This window comes from Cyprinus carpio, chromosome A25 (genome assembly GCF_018340385.1).
Source record: "Cyprinus carpio isolate SPL01 chromosome A25, ASM1834038v1, whole genome shotgun sequence".
In the NCBI taxonomy this organism is placed as follows: domain Eukaryota; kingdom Metazoa; phylum Chordata; class Actinopteri; order Cypriniformes; family Cyprinidae; genus Cyprinus; species Cyprinus carpio.
The window spans coordinates 10,551,851-10,577,361 of NC_056596.1; the positions used below are offsets into that span (position 1 = coordinate 10,551,851).

General features: G+C 34.2%; 1 protein-coding gene across 2 annotated transcripts; it reads right to left on the bottom strand.

Annotated features, from left to right (window-relative positions):
- Positions 1-1,255: 1,255 nt before the first annotated feature.
- Positions 1,256-25,151, bottom strand: LOC109087321 (tyrosine-protein kinase CSK-like). Of its 2 annotated transcripts, none has more exons than XM_019101524.2 (13): positions 24,659-25,151; positions 12,555-12,667; positions 12,320-12,433; positions 10,675-10,787; positions 8,165-8,384; positions 3,987-4,080; positions 3,793-3,858; positions 3,490-3,589; positions 3,307-3,397; positions 3,133-3,206; positions 2,850-3,045; positions 2,667-2,753; positions 1,256-2,008 (listed from the first exon to the last, which is right to left on the bottom strand). In XM_019101524.2, the coding sequence occupies exons 2-13, from the start codon at positions 12,567-12,569 to the stop codon at positions 1,826-1,828; spliced, it is 1,353 nt and encodes a 450-aa protein (XP_018957069.2). In that variant the 5' UTR covers positions 12,570-12,667; positions 24,659-25,151; the 3' UTR covers positions 1,256-1,825. The 2 variants fall into 2 exon arrangements, with proteins under 2 accessions (XP_018957069.2, XP_018957071.2); XM_019101526.2 differs by lacking the exon at positions 24,659-25,151 and adding an exon at positions 12,866-12,908.
- Between the last annotated feature and the right edge of the window lie 360 nt (positions 25,152-25,511).

The following is a 25,511-nucleotide window of genomic DNA, read 5'->3' on the forward strand; positions in this document are numbered from 1 at the left end:
CATGCACTGTAAAAAATGATTTGATCAGTAAGCCATGGCAATTTATGTTTTAATTCATCTAAGTTGAGCAATTTCAACTTTTTTTTTAAGTTATACTAAATTCAACTTAAGTTAGTTTAGTGTAATTTAATGACTAGTATTTTTGATGACATACAAATGCAATTTTTTTTTTGTCATAAAATGACTTTTCAATTAGCAACAGAAAAATCTATATGTTTGAATTAACACGTGAATTAATATGTGTGAATATGTTTACAATTTCTGTTGGTTTTTTTCCTCTACTATAAGTTTTAAAATATTGTAGAAATAAAAAGTTAAATATTTTCAAAATTATAATTTATGCACATAGCTCACCAAAATAAATGAATTCAAGTATTTGTGGATTAAAAACGGAAATGCAAACATTTCTCTGTGTTGGTATGTTTTTTTTCCGGTGCTTTTGTTCACCAAAGTTAGATTCACCTTCACTGAAAACCACAAATGCAGCATTTCAATGGTTCAGGTTTCGTTCCAGCTGCATACTCATGAATCTTCCTCTTCTTGATATCATGTTCCTGACGAGAAACATGCACCGAGCAAAAATACAGCATCCTATAGATAGACCAGAAAACAATCCTATCACATCCTGAGGAGCACGTGATGCGAGTTTTAAAACATGTGACATATGTAGAGTGCATCTGCAGGGCATCAGCATTATTATCAAGTGTGTCAAAACCTTATGGTGAAAATCTGTCATGTGTCATGACTGTTTGGGTCGCTGCTTAACAGGCAGAAGCTTGTATAGATGGCGTATTTCCTCTCTGGGTACATTTAGAGTTTCCTTAACTGACCTTTAAATTGAAAGACCTTGGGGTTACATTTAAAGGCACAGAGACACATTCACAGCTTTTTTAGGAGCCTTTTTATTTATTTATTTTTTCGTCTTCATCTGTTTTATCAAACTGTTTGGGTGACTTTATCTGAAATATGGCAGCAAAAAAAAAAAAAAAATCGAAAAGCACTGAGAAAAAAAATTAATTCCTTTGCAAAAGTCAATGTATAATACATCACAAATATTTCTCAGATCTGTTTTTGTGGCCTTTTTGTATAATTTCTCTGTTTTATTATTATTTTATTATAATTATTATTCTTAATTAAAGCATTCTGGCTTCCACACAAGCCACATCTCTTTTAAAGGCCCACAAAGTTTATATTCATCCTTTCCTGTTTTGAGGCTCAGACTGACACAGGTTTGAAAAGATGAGCAAGACAGCAGGAAATTCAAGCACTTTTAAACAATGTATTAAAAAAATACAAAGAAACAAGCTCTGGGGCGAGAAAGACTTCTGGTGTAAAGGCACTGTGAAACAGAAGAAAGATTCTCTGGTGTATTTCATTGGCTACTGGAACTGAAATCAGTTTGGGTTGAGCATATGGTCTCCCTAAGTGCCAATTATTGTTCTTGGTTACAATGTAACGAATGTTTTGTCATATAGCATTTCTCATGAGATTTATTGTCTAATGATAGTAGCTGATTTTCCTCTTTTTTTTGGCAGAATATCCGATTTGCTAATCAAAAGTCCAAAATAATGGAGCATATGAGGACATATCAGAGGAGGCTGAAGATCTTATAAATCAAAAAGAGGTGAGTTGTTGTAGAGAAGGCCAGCCTCCCCAAAATTAAGAAAATCAAGCCATGAAAACGAAGCAAAGAAAAAAAAGCAAAAGAAATGTCTGCTGATGTTTTTCAAGTCCACTGCTTTAAGAGTAGATTTTGGTCAGATTGTATGGGAATGGTCCCGTGAAGGTCTTCTTCTTGTGTTTTTTTTCTATTAGTTTTTGTCTTTTATCGGTACAGCTCATTGGCTATGATATCTTGAAGTTGCTGTCTCAGTTCTTTGAAGCTGGGACGCGCCACAGGGTCCAGAGTCCAGCACTGCTTCATGATGTCATACACCACAGCCGGGCAGCCGTCTGGGGCGTCCATCTTGTAACCCTTCTCTACACGCGGGACAACTTCCTTCAGTGGCTGTAAGAACAGAGGATGAAGGACACAATTTAGGAAAAATGTGCTGATGTAGACAACAGTGTCCTCTACTGGACAAGAAGCAGATATAATGTGGTATGTGCAGAAATCTTGCAAAACTCTAAAATATATTTTAATTAAGTATATATATAAATAACATGACAAAATACATTAATGTTTTTGTATTTACACTCTAGAAAATGCTGGGTTGTTTCATATTTGACCTAAATTTGGGTTGAAACAACCCAGCATTTTATAGAGTATACTGATTTTAGTTTATTTGAATTAAAATTAGATAATTATTAGTAAAACTGTAATAGCAATAATAATACCAAATAAATAAAATGTAATTATAAATGATATAAAAATGATCATAAATGTATTTTTATTGGTAATGTTTCTGCTTTGAAGTGACTTGTGTATTAACATACTATTTTAGTTCATTTAATTTAAATTAGAATATTAATATTTAAAATAATAATTACAAACGTCATGCTTCTGCTTTGAGGTGCATATAATATGGATTAAAAATTTATTGATTATAATATCCTATTTATTTTCATTTAAACCAGATTAAAAAAATATCTAATTTTATTTATTAAAATTATTTAAATAATAATAATAATAATAATAATAATGTCTCAGATTTGAAGTGACTTACAATTCTTGGATAAGGTACCCGACCAAAGGAATAGATCTCCCACAGTAAGATGCCATAGCTCCATACATCTGACTTAGTGGAAAACAACTGATCCAGACAGACAGGCAGAAATAACAAAAAGATAAGAGGATGTTTTTAAAATGTCTCTGCTTGAACATATTGAAACAAAAGCAGACAGCACACCTTCTCCCTTAAGGCCTCGGGTGAAGTCCACTTAACAGGGAGTTTGGCTGTATCTTGAGTAGATGATGCTTCCTTGGTGAGGCCAAAGTCGCTGACTTTTGCTATGTTGTCATCTGACACTAAAACATTACGGGCTGCCAGATCCCTGTGCACAAAGTTATTGGCCTCAAGATATTCCATCGCCTTGCAGACATCCCTGGAAAAAAACAATGAAGAAAACATTTGAAAATGTAAAAAATGAACATAGCCTCTTTTTTATTATATAAAAAAAAAAGAAACTCACATTGTGAAATTGATCAAACGATCTCCACCAATGACAGTGCGTCCTCTGGAGCGCAGATAGTCCACTAGACTACCCTAAAAACATACATTACAATAATGCTTTGCATGCCTTAAAGACAAGATTAAATGCATACATCTATATACCGTATACATAATTCTCTGTGACAACACTGACCTTGGACATATACTCAGTGACAATGAAGAGGCTGCCCTTCTCTTCCACAATCACCCCCAGTAGCTGTACCAAGTTAGTATGCCGTAATTGCCTGTAACAGTCAACATGAATATTGATATCTGAATATAAAGATATTAAAAGCCTGATTATTTTTATATTCTCTGTCAATTGGGGAGGACGTACGTCATGACAGAAGCCTCTGCAACGAAGGCCTGTGCCGTTGCGTCATGTTTGATACACTTCACAGCTACTTTCTCACCTCGGTAGTCTCCGACCATCACATCTAAAAACCAAAAAGAGCATATCTTTGAGCATAAATTAATTGTTGGCTCCCTGTGTAGTTCAGGATGCTATTCATATATTTGTGTTAGAAGCTTTTGTATTTATTTATAAGCTAAAAAAAAAGTCAAATCTGGGTCCTGAACCAAATTAATTTAGATTCAATGATCTAGATGATATTTCTTAACAGATAATAAGAATCTGTACCTCCAAACTCTCCCTTTCCAATAGTTTGGATAAGCTTCAGTTCTTTTCTATTCAGAGCCCAGCCACCTGTGGACAAGGAAGATTAATGATCTCATTAAAATATCTTTCATTAAACAAACCTTGAAGCCACGCAGAAACTTAATTCACTATAAATCAAGAAATTCAAACGTGAGTATATTCAATAAGTATCTTACTCCTCGAGAACTCATCCTGGGCCGCCACAGACCCCTCCATGAGTTTAGGTTTGATAAGTCTGGTACAAAGTCCATCTGCATCTTTAGTGTAGTGCTGTTAAAATGCAAACACACACACACACAAAACAAGTTAATATCATTTACAAAAGAAGTACCATGGAAGTATAATGGTAAACTGTTAATGTTAATACCATGCTACATTAAATTCAAACAAATGAACATTTGACTAAATTATGCAAATCAAGATGCAAATAAATGCACTTTATATATAACTGTAAAAGTAAAATGAGGCTTGAACGTGCTATTTAAATGCACAATAACTCATGAAATATAATGTGCCATATTAGCTTTTAAAAAGTTTTAAGAATAAGCACATGCAAAGCAGTGAACTGTGATGGCCAGCAGAGGTCGCTGTTGTATAAGCATGTTCTCTTGATTCCGCCGCATGCGTTGCGTTGCGTTTCCTCTCAGATGAACACGTCCACACACACAGGCGACTACATTCTTATCATTTCAGTGCTATAATACGTGTTTGTGATTCTTTATGTCTGGACTCTATAACCGCGAGGCCAGACGATGAGATAATATTGTTACATGAATAAAACGGCATCGATTGGGCTGTTGAAATGATCTGGAACCTGCGCTCGTTTCCTCTTTGTCACTTCCTCCTTATTAACTGTTCCAGGAACTGGAGCGTGCGTGTGTGAGCGCGCCGCTGTTACACTCGCGCTCGAAATAACAACACATTTGCATGACTACACTCCAACAAACTAATTCTTAGACGCATTGATAATTTCCCTGACCAAGTATTACTTTAGTTTCTAAAGTTACCAACCCTCATGAATTAAAATATTGAAAACTTTTTAAAAAACTTTGTATAAGTATCCAACATAATAATGTCATGATCCAAAGTTTCTGGCCTTTCTAATGAAGGCTGCATTTATTAGAACATAAATATACTAAGAAGAGTAATATTGTGAAATTTGAAAATTTCAACATCATTACTCCAGTCTTCAGTGTCACATGATCCTTCTGAAATCATTCTAATATGTTGATTTACTGCTCAAGAATTTTTTTTTAATATAGTCAGTGTTGAAAACAGCTACATTAAGCAGAACGCTCAATATTTTTGTGGAAATATTGATGCATGTGTTTTTTTTTTCAGGATCGTTTGATGAATAGATATAATTTTATTTTAAATGTTTTGTAACTATAAATATCTTTACTTTCACTATTGATAAATTCAGTGCATCCTTGCTGAATAAAAGTAATTTAATAACTAAAAAAAAGAAGGTTAAATTAAACTTGCCATAATGAGCCATTACAGACAACAGTGGACAATATCAATTTGCAGCTTTTATTTTGAATATCTCTCCACTGGTTTTCTGATGAATTTTATCGAGTGGATTGTGGGAAGAATATCATCTGCGGTAGCTTAATCACTATGAACATAAAGGCTCATTGTAGGCTGTTTAAGACTTGTCCACTTCTTTGCAAAGTGCACAACTGTTCAGCTGAGGCTATAAGGGTGGGAGAGAGAGAGAGAGAGAGAGAGAGAGAGAGAGAGAGGGTGACTGTAGCCAAAATTACACTAAAGAATGTGTGGAATTCTGTAATAGAAAGGGTGAGGAGAGACTTGAGGAACCCATAGTGCCTCTGACCACCAAAGTCACCCAGACCTCAATCGAAAATAACCAGAGCAGAACCATCAACACTTAACCGAGGACGGATCACTGGTTAATCACACAGACCATCCCTGATGAGGCCAATGGACAGTGGAATAAAAAAAGATATGTAAAATTATTCAAATGAGTTATTTACATTCTTCATCTATGTAAATCGGTTCTTTTTAAGCCTCCCTTTTCATTAGCGGTGGATTCATCATGCCTTGTGCTACAGGCTTGATTGTCACTTCAAATGATGAGGTGTGCAATGCCCAGAGTATGAATGATGGACTCTTCTGATATGTGCCACTTAGCAACAGCCCAGAACACCCAATGATCTGCACAGCAATGATCAGAAAACCTTAGCAACTACATAGCAACACTCTGGCACCCAATAAAAAGCTAGTACTGTGGCTGCCAAAGTGGATTTGCACATGAAAATTTAAGTGGTGCTTGTTTGCCTAAGGAAATTTTAATATCTCATTATGTTATAAAGGGGTTTTCAAACTTTCTCATGTCAAGGACCCACAAATATGATGTTTGTCTTATGATGGTCCGCTTCCTAAAATACAAAACACAGTTACTGTATATATTCTGAAGTATAAAAACCCCACTGATACGGTGTGAGATGTGAAGACAGCAAAATTGCAAAAATAATTGCTTACAAAATTAAATAATCCGCTTTTATGTTATTATACTAAAGCAAATTAAAAATTACTAAAATATAGTGTGGTTAAAATAAAATTTAAAATGCTTGCTGTTTGGATCTATCTATGTATAAAAGGCACTATACCAAAAACTAAAATTGGTATAATATAAAATTATAATACTACCTATATATAGTAATTATTAAATATATATTACTACAGAAAATTAAAAGTAATTTTTATAAATGCTAAAAATGACTATATAGAGTTTTTTTTAGTATACATAAAAATGACATATTATTGTTATTATTCTTATTAGTATATTACACTAAATACTAACTTTTGATAGCCTTACAAATAAAAACTAAATATGCTAAAAGCAAAATGAAGCATAAGTAATGCTGCTATTTGATAGCCTTTACACACACACATACATATATATATATATATACTCCTGTCAGAAAAAAAACATTAAAAATAGTTTCTGATGCCAAAACTTTTGACCGTTAGTATGTGTGTATGTATGTAATGTATGTATGTATGTAAAATAAAGTATGTATGTATATACATAAAATATAATTTACACACTTCCAGCTGATTGGCACAACTGTTGCCAACATTGATAATTCAGAAAATAATAAAATAATCAATAAATCAGCATATTAAAATATATTTTTTAACCTGTGAAAATTTGACACTTTATACTGGAGTAGAAGGCTGATAAAATAGGAAATTCAAAAGCTTTGCATCACAGAAGTAAATTATATTTTAGCAAGGATATTAAAATAGAAACCATTATTTTATATTGTGAAAAAACATTTATGCAAGAATTATGCTGTTTTTTTTTTTTTTTATCATCAAAAAATGAAAAAAAAAGCGCAATTTGATGAGCATAAGAGATAATTCTATAAATAACAGTAATACAAGTCTTACTGATCCCTTTTATACTGGAAATGGCTGATTTGACCTGCATAGTGTATAAATTATATGTAAAGGTATGTAGAAATGTATTTATATGTATATATTTTATTTTTTGTATTTATATATATAAATGCAGCCTTGATGAGCATAAGAGATTCAAATGCAAAAGCCTCTAAGTGCCGTCTGAACTTTTATTCTAAAATTTGCATTTTTATCAGTCTCCTATGGTTGGGTTCAGTAATTTCATTTTACTGTGTGTGTGCGTATATATATATATATTTCTACAAATACATATAATTAATAAGAATTACAATTTCATGTAAATACAATGGTAAATGAATAGTAATCAATCAATGTATTTTCATGATATGCTTAAGATTTCAAAGTAACATGGTATTATATCTGATGCATCACTGTGCCATAATATTGCTTTGGTAAACTTTTATGTAAGGAATGTTCTGTGAGTTAGTGTGACATTCGACTAGAAAAAACCTTTCATTCCTGAACACCACCCGCAAAACACACTTTCCATTAAAACATCACCTTCATTTCACAGCTCTTGTTTAGCAATGCCATTTCCTCCAGCAAGCCTGGACTGAACCTTTGACCTCAAAGCACAAGGTGTGCGTGTATAAAATTGTTTCCTGGAGTCTATCGTAAATGCTTGGCCCATGTCTGTAGCCAGTAGTCTGATGTGGACTGACTTCCTGTTAGGGCTATTTTTGTATCTGTGTGTGGCGATCAATTTGAAAATGTTGAAGGAGGCGGTGAGAGGACTCACAGGAAGAAGTCTGTTGGTTTCACAACCCGATGGACTAACTTTGGAGTGTGCTTGTGCTGACTATATAAGTATTTTACCAATCACCCATAAGACCATAAATAGACCTGCTAGCTATGAAAACAACAACTTAAAACTTAGACCAGGTCATAAGCCAACAACCCTCACCTCCATGAGCTGCATGAGGTTTTCAAAGTACTCCTCCTCATCAATGGACAGTTTGCCGTTGTGGTAGATGATGCGGTAATGCTCCACCTTGCCGTCGCAGCTGACACACAGGGTGTAGTCGCCGGGGTAGTTTGTGCTCTCACGCACCAGGAAGAGGCCTGTCTCTGGGGGGTAAAGCAGCCTCTCGGCCTGCTCACGTGTGATCTTTCCATGGAACCATCTGAGTGACCACAGATAAAAGACATGTGTTTGCTCTGTTCATCATTTACAAGTCATATCAATGCATACTTTGTGTTGCTATGGTCTGATGAAGAGGAGTTTTCAGTCAGTTGAAGTTTATAAAGTGTAAAGTGCATAAATAAAATCTGTAAGCATTACACAGTTCCTAGTTCATTTAATGAACCCAGAAGTCCCTGTTTTGAACCAGTCTGACGCTTTGATTCATTATTCAATGAAGGGCCCGAGATACTTTTTTTTTTAATTACAACAAACTGCTTGTGATGTTTGGATAAGAGTGTTTGCTATATAAATAAATGTTAATGTGGAGTTAACATTAGCCCATTAGCCAGTTCTTTTAATGAATAGGTCAAAAAGACTCAAGAACCCACAAGATATCATCTTGAATCTGTGTTACGCTTTGAATCATGAATCTGACATAGAAAACACAAATTCAGAGAAGAACTTTGTTGTAATAAATGGTATTTTATGTAGAAATCTCAATAAATTACAAAAATCATACTGCATTATATATATATATATATATAATATATATATAATTATATATATATATATATATATATATATATATATAAATTCATTATGTACTGAATAATAAAAGAAACATATTTTTAATTTGAAATTATCTAATTTCCTGAGATGTTCCTCATTTGAAATTCTGTTTGGATACATGCTAAATGAATAAATGTAGTCTAATTTACAAATTAATGATTCTTATTAGCTGTTTCTATAAATGAATTGATGAAAAAGACTCGTGAATTTCTGAGTTAACACTTAATGCAAAAAACAACAACAACAAAAAACTGTTGCTGTAATGGTATTTTACATTTTAAAAAAAATCTAATGTTTCCCAGAAATAGTATTGTTTTAACATAAAATCTATTTGACCTCAGTTGTGAATTTACCGTATGAATTAAATTACTGTATTCTGATTCGCAAATCACTCTTAAGAGTCAGTTCTTTTAATGAATCGAGTCAAAAAGAAGCAGAAAAGAATTATTTAATGAAGCAGTTACACTTAATATTCAAAACAAGAGTTTTGTTGAAGTAAATACCATTTTATGTAGAAAAACCCAATGTCACAAATATTTAGTTTTTAGTATGCAGTCTGAAGTGAATGATAAGTGAAAACTGTACAGTGAAATAATAATAATTATATTATTCTTAATTTGAAATGATAATGACAGATTGCTTGTGATGTTCCTCATTTGAAAGATGCTTCAGACAAAATTAATAAACGCAGTCCGATTCAGAATATCTCTCATGAGCTGGTTCTTTTAACGAATCAGTCAAAAAACCTCACAAACTTGTGTTAACACTTTGAATCACCACAAACAGTGTTGCTGTAATGGTATTTGACTTCAAAAACACTCAAATGTGTCACTAAGAATAGAATAATCTTGTTTCATTTGTGCGTAGGATCAACTATCGGGAAAATTTAGTAAGAAACACTGATTCAGATACATGATATTGTGCACAACACTGAGAAACGGAAGCTAAATTACAGGCTTCCAAAAGGAGCGCTGGCCTTGCCTGGCCCTTCTGCGGCTTCCCTGGCATGACAAACATCCAATCTGTATCTCCCAATTACCCACACATATACATACACACCATCAAAAATAAACCAAAGCTGTGCACTTACCAAAGACTAGACAGCAAAAAAACGACCTCTACCGTCATACTATGCTAAAGACAAACACATCTAAAACTAAACCTTCCATTACACATGGCTAAAAGCAGACATCCAGATCCCATACATCAGGTTTGAAGGACTCACTTGACACTGCAAGCAAAGCTTGTCTTGCCACACTAAATAAAACTGAGACATCAGCGTCATTATATCCATTGTTTCTTCTAAAAGCAGCAAGTAATTGAAGAATATCACATGCTCTCTTACAACTGAACCCTAATTGCGATGCATGTCTCTGGCCTTTGCATATCACATGGTGAGAGAAGGACATTTTCCACTGGCCTGAGTGCTGCCATTTGTATAACACTCTGATTTCTCCTTTCTATTTTAAACAGCTGGCCGATTCAAATGAGTCCTTGGTTTGTTGTGGTGGACCAGAAAGCAGGAAGACATTTGTGTATTATTATAGATATACTGTAGTAGGTGATCTGTGATGATATCTGGGATAAATATAGCATGCTATTGTTTGTATGTATGAAACTCACACAAACACTCTCATCATAATTTAAGTGAAGATCATTGAAGACAAAACTATCTTATGTTTAAAAAAAAAAAAAAGCATGCTAATGAACTATGTACTTACGGCATGAGGCTCAGTTTACCGCCAGATTTCACTCCTTCTCTCTTCTGAACGTAGTTTGCTGGTATGGTACCCTCTCGTCCTGTTGAGTTTTTCGCTTTGTACCAGTTTGGATCCTGGAAGGAAGCACCAGCAAACCAATTGTAAATGAACAGTTGCCTTAAAATGAAAACTTGTTCTTTTATATTTAACCTTCATGTCATTCCAAACCCATATGACAATTGCTTATGTAAACCACAAAACTAGATATTCACACTGCACATTTCAATACAGTAAACATTTATTCCTGGCTTAAATTTCAGTCTGTTGCTCACACTAATCTATTGTATGGCACATTTATGATATTTTCAAGCCATTTTGGGACCATGGCAGCCACTAGTTCCTATTCATTTTTAAGCTCAAATGTAAGACTTTTTGAGAGCTTTTTTTAAGACCTGCACAAATAAAATGACTACCATATGAGAGGGGTAGAGCAATGTCTACAGTAACATGTTAAACTGTATAATGACTGTAAAACGCATGATTTACAGTTCAAATGCAAGTTTTCACAATAACAAAGTTTTACAAAAAGATACACTTCACATTTCAGACTTTAAACCATTTTTAATAAAAATGGATGAGTCAAAAGTATTAATTAAATATATTAACTGAAACAATTATTATCAATAAATTACAAAAATAAATAAATAATGCGATAATAATAATGCATGCGATCATGAAACTGCTGCCACAGGTATTGCAGGAATACCCGGCTTATTGAAAATACACATTCATTCTTTGCCAGCAGGAGGCGCTTTCGGAAAGGCAGAAATAGAGCTGTTTCCCTGGTAACAGCAGAACAAAAAGCAGCTGACTGGCTGGTGTTTATTTAATAAAATCATAGCCTTTTGAAGTTTAATCGTCACATTAAGCCATATCTTAATTCTGGTCTTTCCGTCCCCAAATTTAAGACCTCTTGAAATCATAATTAAGACTTTCTTGTACAATTTTTATGGCCTTAAATTGGATATAACTAAATTTAAGACTTTTTAAGGACCCGCGGAAACCCTGTGTATGGTAAACTGACTTCTCATTTTATGTTAAGTATGCCTTTAAAATATACTTAGTTGGCAAATATTTCCTCTTAAATCTTTACAAATACTGTACTGTTCAAACGTTTGGGGTAAGTTTTCAGAGAGAGGATGAATTAAAAATAATCAATATTGCATAGGAAATTCCATAGGAAAATACATTAACAATGTTTTTAAATATTCTAAATATTTCTATTTCAAATAGATGCTGTTCTTTTTCTATATATCAAGAAATCCTGAATAAATTATCAGTTTCAACAAAAAATATCAAGCAGCACAACTGTTTTCAACATTGATAATAGTAAGAATGTTTCTCCAGCATCAAATCAGCATATTATAATAATGGTTTCTGAAGGATCATGTGACACTGAAGACTGGGGTAATGGCTGCTAAAATTCAGCTTTGCAGCACAGGAATAAATTACATTTTAAAATATATTTAAATTTATTCAACCACATTTAAAAATGTAATAATATGTGTTTTCAGTAATAAAATTCAGTTTATTTTTTACATTTTAAAATTAAAAGGATCATTTTGAGGGACTAAATACATGTCATTCTTACATTTCAGAAATTTACCTTAGTTACTCCAATTATAGTAAGGACATCCCCTTTGCACATAGGCAAGTCCTGGTCAGTCGTTCCAGGGAAGTTGTACCTGGCCACGCACTCGGTGCCCGGAGGCCAGACTGTCTAGAGAGGGGAATAGGATTATGAGGAAAAGCCCATGATGTAAACACATGATGCTGTATAAATTAAATAAAGTCATAATTCACATTACATCCTAATGGCAACATTTCAAGGTTTGTGTTACCTCAAAGGTAGACATAGCTGAGGGAAATCGTCCTCTCACAGTCGACCCGTTTCAGCCGGTAACATCAGAGCTGAGCCTGAGGCGTACAGATGCAGCCAGAACTGGCCAAAGATCTGTGAATTAAAAAAACATTTTTAACATTTTTAGAAAAAACTAGTTTTTTCATTATTGAAAGCACTTACAATACTATTTAATCAAACACTTAAAAAACACTTGCTAAAACAATGCGAAATTCTGAAAAGCGGTTACAAGAAAGACACAGATACAGAAAATGAATTCAAATGTAATCAATGACTCAAAATCAGACGTACCAAGCATCTCAGCAAACATTGTTTACCAGCAAATACAGTTCAAGCACACACACTTTCAAAGGGGAAGTGGCGGCTGTAGATTTTCCGATGCTTCAGACAGGAAGAAGGGCTGAGCAGCAAGCAGGCTTGCAAAAAGCCTGTTAAATATTCAGTGTGAGCAGAGGGCATCAAGCCAGCCTTAAAACAAACACTTTACGCTTGGAAACGCCTCTACCTACAGCCTAGACTAAAGCTAAATATACCGATGAACACTGTTGGGGGTAACACATTACAGATAACAAGTTACATAATCAGATTAACCAGTATATTTATTTAATTTTTTAGGAAGTAAGGCAATATTGTAATGAATTACTTTTAAAAGTAACTTTCCCCAACACTGCTGATGAACATATATGACCAATAATGGAGAAACTTTATTTATCGAAAATTTTTATTTATTATATTTTTTATTTATCTGAATTTTTGTTTTGTGTGTTTATCAAAAATTAGATCAACTTTCTTGTTTTTTTTTTTTATATCAAATTTTTTGGAGGCTGTTGAGATTATTATTACTTAAATATGTGAAATTAAATAAAATTAACGCAGTTATACACATTTTTTCTTTTTCTTTTTCATGCTGGTCTATTATTGTGGTAGATTTCAGATATATATGCTGGTCAATCAGATTTTTACATGCCAGTCTGATTCTTCTGGTCCAAGTGGCCACCAGATTAGATCTAGTGCTATTTACTCAAAACTATGGCTCTGTGAGACTTGGTCTCTTCATGTTAACATGAGGTTAAATAAAGCTGTACTGTTCCAAAAATAAAAGTATATTACTATGGAAAAAAATTAAGCTCACACCGCAGCTTGAGAATTGAGAACACCAGAAATCAGAAATGAGAAGTTAATATATATATATATATATATATATATATATATATATATATATATATATATATATATATAAAGTTCCACTTTCGTGTTGATGAGCAATGTGAATCTGAAAGTTATTATCGCTCTCTTTTCACTATGACAAGTTTTGTAGGGAGAAGAAACTTCTGAACTGAACTTGAACAAACTAAAACAAATGACACACGCGAGTCTGCCACCCTCACATAACACCCTCATGGGAACAAATTAGCAGGCAGTTAGGGACGATTTCTCATGGGAATTAAACTGCACCTGGAATCAGAAACCAAATGAACCTGAAACATTTCTGCTCGACATTAAAAGGTTACAACATGACAGAAAACGTAGCTGCAACTAGGTGGAAATCTAGCAAGTTGTCTATTCTTAAACAGAAAAAGTGCTTTAAAAATCCACATAACACAACATTTGCAACCTATTTTGTTTCGTAAAGTGATGTATTTCTGAGCAAAACTAAATTCAGTGAGAAGATAAGGTGTGGGCCTGGATTTTATTCATCGGTGCCATTCATTCGTGCACAATATAATCAGGAACGGTCATTAAGAAAGTAAATAAGCAGTGTTTTGTTGACTTTAAAGGCTGTGCAAGTTTGTTTTGATACTGTTTGCAGGCATTTGCAGCAGTTTTCTATCATTCTTTGCGTGGAACAGTGAAATTCAATTTCACACCAGTTCGATCCTCCCACCTTATTTTCACAAAGAAGTGCAGTGCATGCGGTGTGCATGTGAACTAGATATGATATGAATCTGAACGCCTTGACCTCTTTAATATGTCAACCAACACTGACTGCCAAACTGTTCAGTTCAAAGTAGCTCTGGCTTGAAAGCTGCAGTGAGCTCCACAATATGAAGTCACTTCCTGCCTGAGCTGCTGAGACTAAATCGGTCTTCCTGTATTGGTAGGCAGGCATTGGTGGGTGATGAGCACTATGGGTTGAATGGTGCTGGCTAGAGCAGCAGACGGGAAAAGGGGCACCAGCAATCCACAGAAGCCCTCACAGTGAGGATATAACACTTTCCTTTAATAACAGTCTTCACCTGCTGCTGTGATTACCTAATGTTATACTGCCCAAACATAGGAATAGCATGAATCATTTAAAGACAGGAAAATGATTGATGTTGTAGTAGCTTGCCAATTCAAATATGTCCAAATTTGTCAGCTTTAATGGTTATTTTTCAAAATACAAGGTACAAGGAACTAAAGAACTAACTTTTCAGGGCAGAATGAAACCATTTTATTTGTGTTGTAGGTCAGAGATCTTCAACTTTTTTTAGGCCAAGAAGTTAAATATTGTATAAAACTGAGTGTTGCGTTTTAAGAAGGAGAAGAAAAAAAAATTAAGGTGAAGAAAAGAAAATTACAAATATAAAACAAGACAAAACAAAAATAAAAACAACAAACCAAAAAACAAGACAAAATGAAAACTGAACAAAAACAAGGCAAAACAAAATTCAAACAAACCCACAAAAATAAACAAAACAAAAATAATAATAATAAAACAAACCGAGAAACTAAACAAGACAAAACAATAATAAAAAACAAAATTAAGATATTAAAAAAAAAAAAAAAAAAAAAAAAAAATTCAAAAGTGGAAAGATTGTGAAATGAACTGTGTAATAAAAAAAGTCACAGTCACAAGTCACAGCCACAAGTCAACTGCAAGAAGTGGCAGGAAGACATTTTGTTTCAATTTAACTAACCTCCTCTTTACCGCATTTGCCAGATAATGCAATGAGCTATTAATATCACTCTCTCATAATCCACTTGTTTGCCACTTGAAGTTACCTGTGCTTAATAAGACACTTTATTAGTGCTGTTTGCTAAGGCATTCATTATTATTACTCATCAGCACATACATCATTCTACACATATACTTGTGTTAGAGATTTGAACAATCCCTCTAACATCAAGCAATACACTTTTGGTACAGAACTCAATCTGAAATTGTACTTTACCTGATAGATGATAAAACAATAAAAAAATCCCATTGATTTTCAATAAAGGATCTGCCCATAAGACATTAGAAACCACCTAGAAACAAACATAAATGATATGCCAACCCTGTGATAAAAATGTGAAGTAACAGACTTGCATTAAATAATTTGACTGTCACACTGACACTAAGCTGTGGAAATCGTCCATAGTGTTATTGAGTTTAAGCTCACCCTAAACAACCGTAACAGAGGGAAAAATGATGCAATCATGTGAAAACACCTAAAGATGTTGCACACAGACAAATAAAATGTGTGCCACATCAATAAAGCAGGATACTGCCAAATCTGAGAAATATCCAACCACAAAAATGGCCACAAGAGGTTGACATTCAAAAAGGAATGCATTCACCAATCAAAATCAATGAGGCTATTCTGTGATCAGCAACAATTTTGGGGTGTGCCTTGGCAAATCCCTCGTTACAAATGATATCATTGTTTAAGGACTGCATCGGCAGGGCTACGCCTCGCACAAGAGAACTTTTCATTCCTTGAGTCTCTAAAAACTTGCAGCAGACTTTTGGAGGCCAGCAGGCAGCTCACTGGCATTGAACAGGCAACTCTGGTGGCTCGAAGATGACAGGGACTACGGAAGTTTCCAGAGGGTATGATGCAGAACCAAAGCCTTTCCTTTTATTCACAGACTTTGACAAAAGTGTCTTTGTATGCCAGAACTGGACACTCCAAACTGGCTCTATCAAGGCTGTGTCAAATGGACATCGATTTTTGTTTTAAGGACAACTCAAATATCCTTAAAAATCCTTTATGCAACTGCACATACAAGCATAAGTGTTTAGTAAAGGTGCATAGTCGGACCTTCAGACTGATGGCAGAAGGTCTGGAAGCCTTGACCGCTTTGAATGGCTAAGGCCTGCCTAAGAGGCCATATGATTGACAGATAACGCAACCAATCATGTTTTGTTTCGTGACCATCATGTTAGGGGCGTGGAAATGTCCCCACAATAACAGACCGTGTGTAAAAACTCTTCAACTTATTTTAAAGATTCTATGCTGCAAACTTTAAAGGGGTCATATGATGCGATTTCAAATTTTCCTTTCTCTGTGGAGTGTTACAAGCTCCTGGTGAATAAATAAGATCTGTGAAATTGCAAAGACTAAAGTCTCAAATCCAAAGAGATATTCTTCATAAAAGTTGAGACTCGTCCATGCCCCCCTGAAACAGCTCATTCTAACATGCCCCCCACATATCTACCTCAGTATGTGGGAAGATTTGCATAACGCTGCCCAGATGTTCACGCAAAGAAAGAAGGCGTACCTTTTATTCTTGTTGTAGTATTGTTGTTGCTGCCGCCGCCATGTCGTATAGACGCTGTATGTTTCACTGTGAAAGCGAAACTACTTTGTTTGGCCTTCCAAACGAGGACGATATCTGCTTCGTCATGCCTGGGGCTGATCTGTGCTGGTCGCTGAGGAAATACATCAACTTTGCACTGTAGATTGCTGAATCAGCTTATACCGTTGATGAAGCAGAGTCCAGCCCGGGGTCGTCACATGTGGTTGCTGCAAGCCCAAGGTACGCTCCTTCGTAGAATCTGCTTGCCGCACCGTTCTCAAGCTGCTCACTCAAGCCAGCCGCGGTTCACTCTAGGCCTCTGGCCTCCGCTCACTCAAGGCCACGTTGTGTGGCGCTGTTTCATTGAGAAAGCAAAACTATTTTGTTTTTTGCCTTCCAAAAGAAGACACGACTAGAAATCATGTTTATATCAGGTTTAAAATGGGTTTTATGCTTATGTCTCGTCGCTCCAGCCGGACAAGGCATCACAATATGTTAAGAAGCGTAACATTTCTGTCACACGCTTGAGGCATTCGGCCAATCACAATGCACTGGATAGCTGGCCAATCACAGCACACCTCGCTTTTCAGAGCGATTAGCCTTGTAAAAATTGACGCGTTTCAGAAGGCGGGGCATAGAGGAAAAACAATAACGTACAGTTTGTGGAAAATAATGTGGTTTTTTTTAACCTTAAACCACATAAACACATTTCATTGCACCAAATACACAAAATAATGTTATTTTTAGCAGCATCATATGACACCTTTAAATATTTCACATACTTTTGAAAATCCAGCGTTTAGTTGATCATGATAAGCGCTCATTGTCACAGATGTAAACATGACGGCCTTCTTCTTTCATGAGGGGGTTTGTCATCACGCCATATTTGTTTCCAGGTGGAACGTTATAGAACGCAACACGCACGTCTCCCAGAAATCCTGTATAATTCAACCCATATATATATATATATATATATATAGATATTTTTTTTTACTGGATAAGTTTTTTGTAAATAATGTAAATTGAAATAAACAATTAACAAAGGGGAGTTTTAAAAATATAAACAATATATTTGAACAAAATATAATAATAATAAAAATAATAATAATAATAATAAACAACTACCACTACTAATAAAAATTTATTAAAATATTAGTGTTTAACATTCCTCTATATGAGAGCAATCTTTGATTTTAAACTGATTATTTATTATTGTAATTAATAATAATAATAATAATATTTAGTTTGAAACTACTATTAATTTGGTAAATTAGTAATATTTTTTAGCATTCCTCTATGTGAGAGAAATCTTTATTTTAAATTAATTATTGTTTTTATTATTAAACAAAATAAGTTTAAAATCAAAGAAATAAAAAAGTAAATATTATTAGCAATCAATTACATTTGTTAAAATTTAAAAATGTATATATTTTTTCAGACTCTTTTTAGATTACTGGTGTGTGTGTGTATATATATATATATATTCAGAATCTTTTTAGATTACTGGTGTGTGTGTGTATATATATATATATATAAACTCATACACATTCACTTTATAAAGACTAAGATTCCATTCATTTACAGTTAATTTCTATGACTTTTCCGGACCCACTTTTCCCCTCGTATTCCCCTCATACAGAGGGCGTCCTGATCATCTTTACAGTTCGGTCCTGAAACAAAGTCTGCAGGCTCTTAAAGCAAACGCCTTTGAATGTCGCACAAAACGTCATACACTGTGATTTATGTCGTCATGTTCAAAGTGAAGCACGTGTGAGAGCAGCAGTGAGACTCAGTAGGGGAGGCATGACAGTTGCCTTCAGGCCACACGAGGAACCAGGAAAACAACTTCAATGAGAGAGAACAGAGACGTGATGTGCTCAGAGATAGAGTGGATTCCAGCCTCACAGCCTTTCATCCCCTAAATCCATCTACTTCACATCCTCTTAACAAGACATCTGATCTATTCGAATGCTTACAAAATACTACTATGGGTCAGCGTACGACCCTTCCCGAACGTTTGGATGCTCTTCGGTTCTCCCTTTCAGCCACAAATGGAGCATCTTTCAGCATGTTAATTTAATGAGTACAGTCAGTATGTTTCAGGAGGGCCGCTGAGATATGCTCTCTATTTTTAGATCAGTTATGAAGTGCTAATGTGTCAGGGTGTGTATCTATGCTCAATATCAGGCATTCCTTCGCATATATTTGTCTTCATTCATTCCTGATCTTCAAGGTTCTTCAGAAAGGCTTTGCTGAACAAACTGCTTTAGTCTGTAGTTATGACATGGATATAGGACAGTTACAGTATAGCACAAACATAAGTTAGAGAGACAAAAATAAATCCTAATCCAATCCTTCTGATATTACCAAAATATGCTGTAGAATTCTTTCAATGACATACAAATAATTATACATGAATATGATAATCATGGTGATAGTACCACCTGAAACAGTTACTGTACCACTATTGTACTATTTTTTGTAAAGGCAATCATTGCATTTGTTCCGCTGAATGTGTATGGGAAGATGAAAATGATATAAGTGAAAAGCAGCATTACGATATGTGGAATTCTTAACTTTTACTATCAGTGCACTGGGGCAAGATCCAACAGGTTAAGAGATTGTGACCTCAGGTATTTTGCTCAACTATATTCTGCACATCACACCTGAAGACACAAATGTTTCATGAGATTGTTTACTTGGAAGCTGATAAGACCAAACTGAGCACACATAACCATGCTATCATCTCATCTTCTTAATAAACAAATAAAAATAATACACGAAAAAAACTATTCAGTTTTGCTGTCTAAGGTATAAATTACATTTTAAAAAATATTTTAAATAGATTTATTTTATTTTTTAGTATTTGTGATCAAATAAATGCAGCATTGGTAAGCATAAAAGACTTATTTTTTCAAAAAACATGAAAAAAAAAAAAAACATTACACGCCCCAATGATTAAAAATGTATAACATTTAAATTGTATAATATATATATATATATATATATATATATATATATATATATATATATATATATATATATATATATATATATATAATAAAAAAATACAATTTAAATGTTTATATATATAAAAGTTTTGAATCATGTGGCCTTTAAGTTATAAATAATTACGTACCTTCATTTTAGAGCATGTTACACATTATTAAGTATTAATAATGTGTAACATGCTCTAAAATGAAGGTAGGTAATTATTTATAACTTAAAGGCCACATGATTCAAAACTAATATATATTGCAGTAACAAAAAGCCACTAAACTGTTCAACAAAATAATTACATATTTATATACAGGTTATATTAGTAATAATCCTCAGTTCCACATGTAATTATACACGGACACTGTGATCTGACGGGAGTCATCACCAAAAAAATCCCTCATGCATGTCATTAATATTCATGTGTAAATTTCCACGGTGATGGAAGCATTCCTACAAAGGCCACAGGGAAATGCAGTGAAGGGAATGATACTGAGAGAATAACCATTTTCATTCTGAAATATTAAATATGATCGTAGTGGACGACCGATATATCGCCTAGGCCGATAAATCGGCCGATATTTGCCATTTTTCAAATATCGGCATCGGCGGATAAGTTTTTCTGTTTACCTATTTCTGTTTGGCCGATGCGTTGAACGCAGTGCCTGAACACACAGTGCTTACATTCTCACTCTTGTTTGCTGTCGTTGTTAACAGTTCTGTCTAATACGGATAGACGTCTGTCTAATAATTAGATAGAATGGTTAAATAAAGGAATTAAAATGTATACAAAAAAAGTATTATAACGATTGCTTTTATATTGTTAGTAATAGAAAGGCAAACATTATAATACTTTCTCGTTTGCCGTCAGCATTCAGCAAATACGCTTTTACATCATTTAAACACACCTTTGAATGACTTATGAACATCTAATTTCAAAAACCTTGCAAACTTAGTCGAACCCAGCTGTGAGATCTTATGAAGTGTGGATGCGTGTCCTGCAGGATCATGTGTTACGGTCGGTCCGTGTGAATTGAATGCTGACAGGAGGAGAGTTCAGCTTCACTGACATGCGTGATCGACAAACATTAAACTCGTGATTTCAAATTATGCTGCTTCATGCTTTTGCCCAATGTCATATTCATGATATTTTCACTGTGTGCTGTATGTAAAATGAGTCTACCTTGGCTTTATTTGAAAAAAAAAAAATGTGATTCCCAATGCACACAAACTTCCCAGAATACTGAGTTCACTGCTGGTTACAGTGTTTACTTCCTTTTTATTTATATTTGTATTAAATATTTGTTTATTTGTGAAAAATACTTTGCCACTTAAAGTATAAGCATGTTTATTTTTCACATTTATTTTTTTTTACCCATTTCAAATGATTTCAAATTTCTTAAATACAATGAATAAAAATTATTCATTGAATTTACTAATTTTTTTAAGGTAAGTGGTTGCAATCGATTTATTTTAGCTACATTTAAATAAACAAATTTAGTTGACTAACTTACAAAAAAAAAAATATTATTAAATGTAGCTAAAATAAATTGTTTGCAACCACTTACCTTAAAAAATTTAGTATAATTTTTTTTCAGTGACATTAAAAAAAATTATATTGGCTTTATATCGGCCACCCTGCTTTCCAAGATATCGGCATAGGCTGGTAAAAAACCCATATCAGTCGACCACTATATGATAGAATAAGACTGAATAAATTTAGTTTTAACGTAAATAAAAAAGTATTAATTTATTATTACAGATATAAATACTAAAAGTATAAATTTCATAAACCTTAAAATGATGCGAACTAAGAAAAGTGAGATTACATTATATATATATATATATATATATATATATATATAAATAAAGAGAGAGAGAGAGCGAGAGAGACCTTATAGTTACATTTTCTCACAAGATTGGATTGGAGATTATTACTTTAAAAAATTCAAATAAAACAATTCCAAAAACAATCAAAGATCCCAGTAAATGCAGGTCACATTGTGCGTATATCATTAGCCTTCATAATTATTCCCAGTTATTTCCTTCAGTTCTGTTACCACAAGGCTTTTTAAGCTCCACACCAGCCAGTGTCATGGCAGGGGGCGTCTCACACCAGCTTGACCCAGCAAACGCTCTCCCCTCTGGGCGGAGCTCCTCCTACAGCTCCCTTTGATGCTTAATTACACTGCTCTGTCATCTACTGACAAGCCACTGTGACAGTAGGGAGGCAAAGAGATGACCAACATAAACAAGCTGAGCTCTACAACCAAACATTTAACTAGAACAACTTCAGTTTAGGTCTGATCCTCTAACAGAAGACTTAGCATATAACATAACATAACATGTATGGTCATTTTTGCAGCTGGACAGTATCTGTCCCCTTATTTTGAAAGGCAAAATAACACTGCAGAAGTTTTGACAGTAATGAACGGTATCAGTATCATGTGTCAGGCTATGTAAGGAAGTGTTGTTATTAAACTGAGCAGTGTATGAGAATCAGGAAATAGCATATGTTAGTAAAACTGACTACTGTTGGCGAAATGAGCAAAAAACTATGTACAACAAAAGTACACCACAAAACGCTTAAAGCACAGCAGTTTAGCAGCAGGGGAAATCCCACTGTAAATCAGAAATACAGAAAGACATTAATTCTGACAGATACTTCAAGATGCAACGAAGCTCAACTGAGGAGCGCTTGCAGGTGTGAATTAAAGGAACTGAACAGGAAGTGCTGTTTTCATGCTCTTCAAAAGAAGGGCTCCGCTTTTAACGGCCTTATGTGCGATGACAAGGATAGCTGATACGATTTTAAGCAAAAAAAGAATGAATGAAGGCAGAAATAGCATTAAATATAAACAGTTACACATATAATGATGACAAGGGAGACATTCTAGAATGGCTGCCCAGTTAACAGTTCAATCAAAAAAAAAAAAAAAAAAAAAAAAATCTAGCATAATTTATTCAAATCTCATGTTGTTCCAAAGCTGTATGAAAGAAAGAAAAAAAAAAGGAAATTTTTAAAGAATACACATAGGAACTGAGTCTGTGAATCCCCAAAACACAAAAGCACCTTAAAGTACCGTAAAAATATCCATATGACTTTTGCACTATATTCTGACTATTATGCCTTTTTGTGGTAGAAGCATGCTGAAATCTAAGTCGTTATTTACTAAAAATCTTCCCATGCTCTGAAGCTTTAAGATCTAATGGCTATTAAATATCAATATTATTAAAAAATCAGTGTTTTTTAAAAGTATAACTGAGATACTATTTTAGTTTTTACTAATATTTTACATTTTAGTTTTAATTTGAGTTAATTTAGTTTATTAATTAATTTATTTTAAAAAAAATTTGGTTCTTGTCATTTTTAAATGTCTGTATAGTTTTTATTAATTTTACTTCTGTTTTATTTTGTTATTTTAGTACATGAAGTTAAATATATTGTATTTAATATTTTATTATTTAATACACAAGTATTATTTAATAGTCAATGAAAATGAGAAATGTTGGCAACTAGCTGAAATATAAATAAGTTTGAACATTAACATAATTTGAGTGAATGTTTATTTTAAGTAATTGAATATTATGTAATATATAGCATATAATAACCTGGGTAAAAAGACATGCAGTTACCAACACCACTTTATAAAATTTTTGTAGAATTAAAAGTACATTTTTGAGCCCATTTCAGAGGTTTACTGGCAACCACTGGAATACTGTGCATTGGACATATGAACTATTTTTATGAAACCTTTACTGTCCTAAGCATTACAGCCCACATTCATTTTCATTGTGTGAAAAACAAGAGCAGTCTGGACATTCATTAAAAAAAAATTAAAACTAAACTAAAATTAAACTAAAGTCTATAAAAAAGAGAAAGTCATGTTTGAAACATAACAGTGACAATTTGGGGAACTGGTCCTTTAAAATCTGCACATTAACATAAGGAAGTGACCTTTGGATTTTAACCTTTTTAAATCCATCTCATTAATATTACTGAAGGGAAAAACACACTGAAGCCTTTCTACTATAATTTGAATAACTGCCCTTTTAACAAGGGATTTTTTTCTCGTTCAAATCTCATGTAACCATTCTAGGTCTGGTTACAAGTGACTGAACTACTGTATGTGTTTACTAGTAAATAAGTGTACCATTCCATGCTACCCTGGCGTCCCATAACAGCTCAAAAAATGATTGTCTGCCACCAAAACTCGAGTTCAATCCCACATTCAGATGTTGTTATTAAACACTCACAAAACCATGACAACATAACAATCCCAGAATGATGCTGCTGATGGGGAACAGCACTGCTGATCCAATCAGGACTGGCAAAGAGACAATACATCTCAAACTGGGACTAGTCCATTGTGCACCATCCAATGCATCTTGCACAGATGCTTTAAGACGATTAACAAATCATGAATGAGCTCAAAAGACGCCTCAAGTGGCTCTTATTTGGACAGCTGGGAAGCAGACCATCGCATTCAAAATCAAAAACAACAATGTGCCCATTCTTAGACATGCAGAAGGTTGAAAGAAGCAAAAAGGTGGTTAAGATCAAGCTATAATATTGCCATAATACATAATAGAAAACACTACCTATGTGTTCCGTAGATGATCAGCCCTTGGTGTCCAAAAGCCTTAAAGTTGGAGATGTTTAGCCTTGTCCACTAAGTCCATGTGTGGGTCAAACCCACTAGATCGTATCAACAGAAGATACAGAAGTAGTCATTCACACATTCAGCAAAACAGATCTTCCAAAGAGCTTTCCTCTAACATCAATGCAGACAAAATATGATCAGCTCGTCCGTGCGTACAAATATACACCGTTAAAGACTGCACCGACTGAATGCGCTTCAATTTAAAAACACAGCGCGTGAGGAAACCAACGGCTCAGCGTAAAAACACAACCGTCGCAGCGTTTCACAAACCGGAGAAGTCGATAAACGTTACGCCGCCTGAAGCGAGCAGTTTGTATGCGTTACGGAAGCGCAGCACACCCAGGGGATACAGCTGTCTTTTACACACATATACATTCAGGCCCTTGAAAAGGAAACGCACTTCTTCAGACAGCCCCGCGCGTAGTGCGCATGCGTCTCACTGGCGCGTCTACTACGGAGAAGGCTTAGCTTATGAATATTAATTAAGTGACGAGATGTGATTTGATGATAGGAAGACGTTGGTAGGTGGGCGGCAGGTTGCCGGCCAATTACGAACGTTATAATGACGGCTCGTCAATATTAATGAGATTGCGTAGGTGGACGCTCCAGGAAGGTTACCAAGCAACGTCATTATACATAATTAATATTTATAAGCAGCCTTTTCCGTTGTAGGATTCGCATTTGGAGACGGGAGCGACAGCACGCGCTTTTTGCGTAGGTGGACGCTCCAGGAACATTCATACAGTAATAATATATATATATATATATATATATATATATATATATATATA

Coding starts and splice junctions, on each gene's coding strand:
- LOC109087321 (XM_019101524.2), bottom strand. Junction 3,398..3,489: donor GCAGAGGCTTCTGTCATGAC/GTACGTCCTCCC, acceptor TGACTGTTACAG/GCAATTACGGCATACTAACT. Junction 2,754..2,849: donor CCGAGGCCTTAAGGGAGAAG/GTGTGCTGTCTG, acceptor TGTCTGGATCAG/TTGTTTTCCACTAAGTCAGA.